General features: G+C 49.4%; 1 protein-coding gene across 1 annotated transcript in view; it reads left to right on the top strand.

Moving 5' to 3' along the window:
• Positions 1–2554: 2554 nt before the first annotated feature.
• The window catches only part of INHBA (inhibin subunit beta A), a 21173-nt gene continuing 21015 nt past the window's right edge, over positions 2555–2712 (top strand). The window contains exon 1 of the mRNA XM_074199072.1: positions 2555–2578. Within this exon, the coding sequence (XP_074055173.1) occupies positions 2555–2578 (24 nt within the window). The remainder of the gene's footprint in view (positions 2579–2712) is intronic.

Here is a 2712-nt window from a genome sequence, read left to right as displayed (position 1 = left end):
CCAACTAAGCTGAGGAGCTGAGAAATGGGACCTAGTCACCAAGAGACTTTGACTTGTCTCAGAATTGTCTTCCTGATCCTTCTCTGAACTGGTGCAACCTCTCTGGCAGTGTCATAAGCAATAGTGAATGACTCTATGGAGCAGTGTGTGTGTGTCTGTGTGTGTGTGTGTGTGTGTGTCTGTGTGTGTGTGTGATCCGGTGAGCATGTGAGCCTATGCATGTGCAAGGAGGTTTATTTAATTCCTTATGGTACCCATTGTCTGGGGGTAAAATCATTTCTGACACCACTGGACCTCCTCATGATACCCCCAGAGTATTCCATGGTCAGGCATCACAGTGCCTTTGACCATTGGTTGACTGATGAGCTGGTCCATAGCCCCTTCGTGGATAGCTGGGAAAGTGTGGGAGCCTGGAGTCCTCAGAAAAGAAGGGAAATGGGAAGGAAAGGCAGAATCAGGAATGAAGGGATTTTTGCAGTTTTCAGGATGGTTAGAGATATAGATAGAGAGATAGGGACATAGATGGATAGATAAATAAAGAGATAGAGACGGAGACAGATAGATGTGTATTTTGGTAAGTGTGTAGAATGCATATATGCATCATGCTCAGCCTCTGTGAACTTGGGGAGGTGGGTGCCATGACTTTCTAGCAACTTCCCGTGGAAATGGTGTTTGACAGTGAGAGCTGGCTACTGCTTCTCTCTGGGGTGTTTTGGGTCTCTTAGGTCAGAGTTGCATCAAGATCCACAGCATTTTCCATCCCAAAGGTAAAAGCCTTCCCTGCTTTGGGAAATTCTCAAACTCCAGTATGACAGAGTCACTAGATAGGATAGGGATTTCAGACCCAAGAGAGGAAGGCCTCTTTTGCAAGGAGTTGGGGGCCTTCCTCCTGCCAAGCCCGTCTCCCTTTCCCCTAGCAATGCTCATCCAGATCTTGGGCCTTTCCAGAAGGGAATAAAGGGCTAAAATTTGCCAGATCCCTGAAGCTTTACAGGTGCCCCTGAGGGTGCCACATGTATCCCTGAGCTTCCATGGGTGCCCTCCTGGGGGGCAACTGACGGGACCCATGTATGAGGAAGTTCATGAGCTTGAATACTCAGTGAAAACCTCACTGTCTGTGAATGATCACTTTGTAGGGCCCCCAAGCAGATTACCCACAAACTCTGAGCATCAGGGGCGAACCTCTACAGCCACAGAGGCTGAGGAGGGCCTTTTCTTTTCTTTTTCCATTTGAGCTCAAGTCCTCGATATAAACAAGAACCCCACCCTCCAAACCACCCTGGAAACTTAAATGCTAAGACAGTGGAGGAAGGAGGGTAGCATATAACCTCACCCAAGTTGGGACTTTGCAAGGGGAGTCAGAGAAGAGCAAACGGGTCCCAGTCGGTGAGCATCACTGCCACCTGGTCGGGCTGAGAGCTTATCCAGAGAGGCTTTCCCAGTGGGGAGACGCCCTCCGCCGCTGAGTGTGGTCAGCCGCTCTGGAACTCGGGTCTTCAAGGGCTGCTCGGGGAACACTGAGTGCTTGGTCATGTGCTGGTGCCCCGCAGGGGCCCTGCAATGGACCCTATGAGGGGAGATCCTGACTCTGCAGCCTGGCCCCCTCACCACACCCCGCAGATTGTTCTGGTTGTTCTCATTCTCTAGTTTTGTGTAGCTTTTTTTCTCAATGGATTTCAGATGGCAAGGGTTCTGGGGCTGGTTGCTGTTCCGCTAGTGTTATTTTATGCTTAATGTTTGGCAGCCTGTCGCACACTTGGATAAAATAATTGTTTATTATGATGATTATCTTGTTCTCATTTTCTATTATTAACTTTATGATTTCTTGAGTGGACCTCGGTGGCAAAATGGGAAAGTGGAGAGGTCACTGGACTTGCTTGTCCATGGGAGCTGCGGCAAGGCCCTGAGCTGCTCTGCCTCAGTTTCCTCATCTATAAAATGGGAATAATAGCATTTACCTCACAGACTTGTGAGGATCTAATGGGATAAACAGGCTAAAATACTTATGTAAACACTAGTTATTGCTAGTCATTGTTCCCATCATTGTTAACAGCTGTTTGTCCCACCAGGAAAAAGTCACTTCTTAGAGCCTAAGTTCCCTCAGGTGTGGCGTGGGAAAATTGACTTTGTCAGGTCCCTCTCCGTCCAGAACCCAGGATCCCAGGATTGTATCTGGGTAGGGAGCTGATAGGAAGGTGGCAGGGTGTGTAGCCATAGAGCATAGTCCCAGTTTGCCTTCTTTCTCTGATCCTCAGACAGCAGGAGACATAACCCAGAGAGCTGACCTAGGAGCCCAGAGATCTGAATTCAAGTCCAGCCCTTCACACATACTGGCTCTGTGACCGCAAAGAAGTCTCTCAAGGCATCTCTCAGTACTCCCAGACATTCCTCTTAGGGGCCAGGACCCAGAGAAGGGCCTGAATCAGGGAAGTTACAATTAAGGACCCAAACCTGTATTGGTACATCATAGAGGAAGACCGAGGAAGGTGTGAATGGAGCTAGAAGTTTGTGTGTGTGTGTGTGTGTGTGTGTGTGTGTGTGTGTGTGTGTGCGCATGTGCGTGTGCATGTGCGTGCACGTGTGCCTGAACGTTCACCCCAATAGCTGCTCATGGGCCTTTCTTTAGCCCTACTTCCCTCAGCTGATGGGGGAGAGAGATCCTGTCCTTTGCCAGTCTCCCCTGCCCAGTTTTCTCCTGATGCCCTCCCCTCT

Source organism: Macrotis lagotis, chromosome 8 (genome assembly GCF_037893015.1).
Source record: "Macrotis lagotis isolate mMagLag1 chromosome 8, bilby.v1.9.chrom.fasta, whole genome shotgun sequence".
Lineage (NCBI taxonomy): Eukaryota > Metazoa > Chordata > Mammalia > Peramelemorphia > Peramelidae > Macrotis > Macrotis lagotis.
This window is presented reverse-complemented; position numbering and strand designations above follow the sequence as displayed.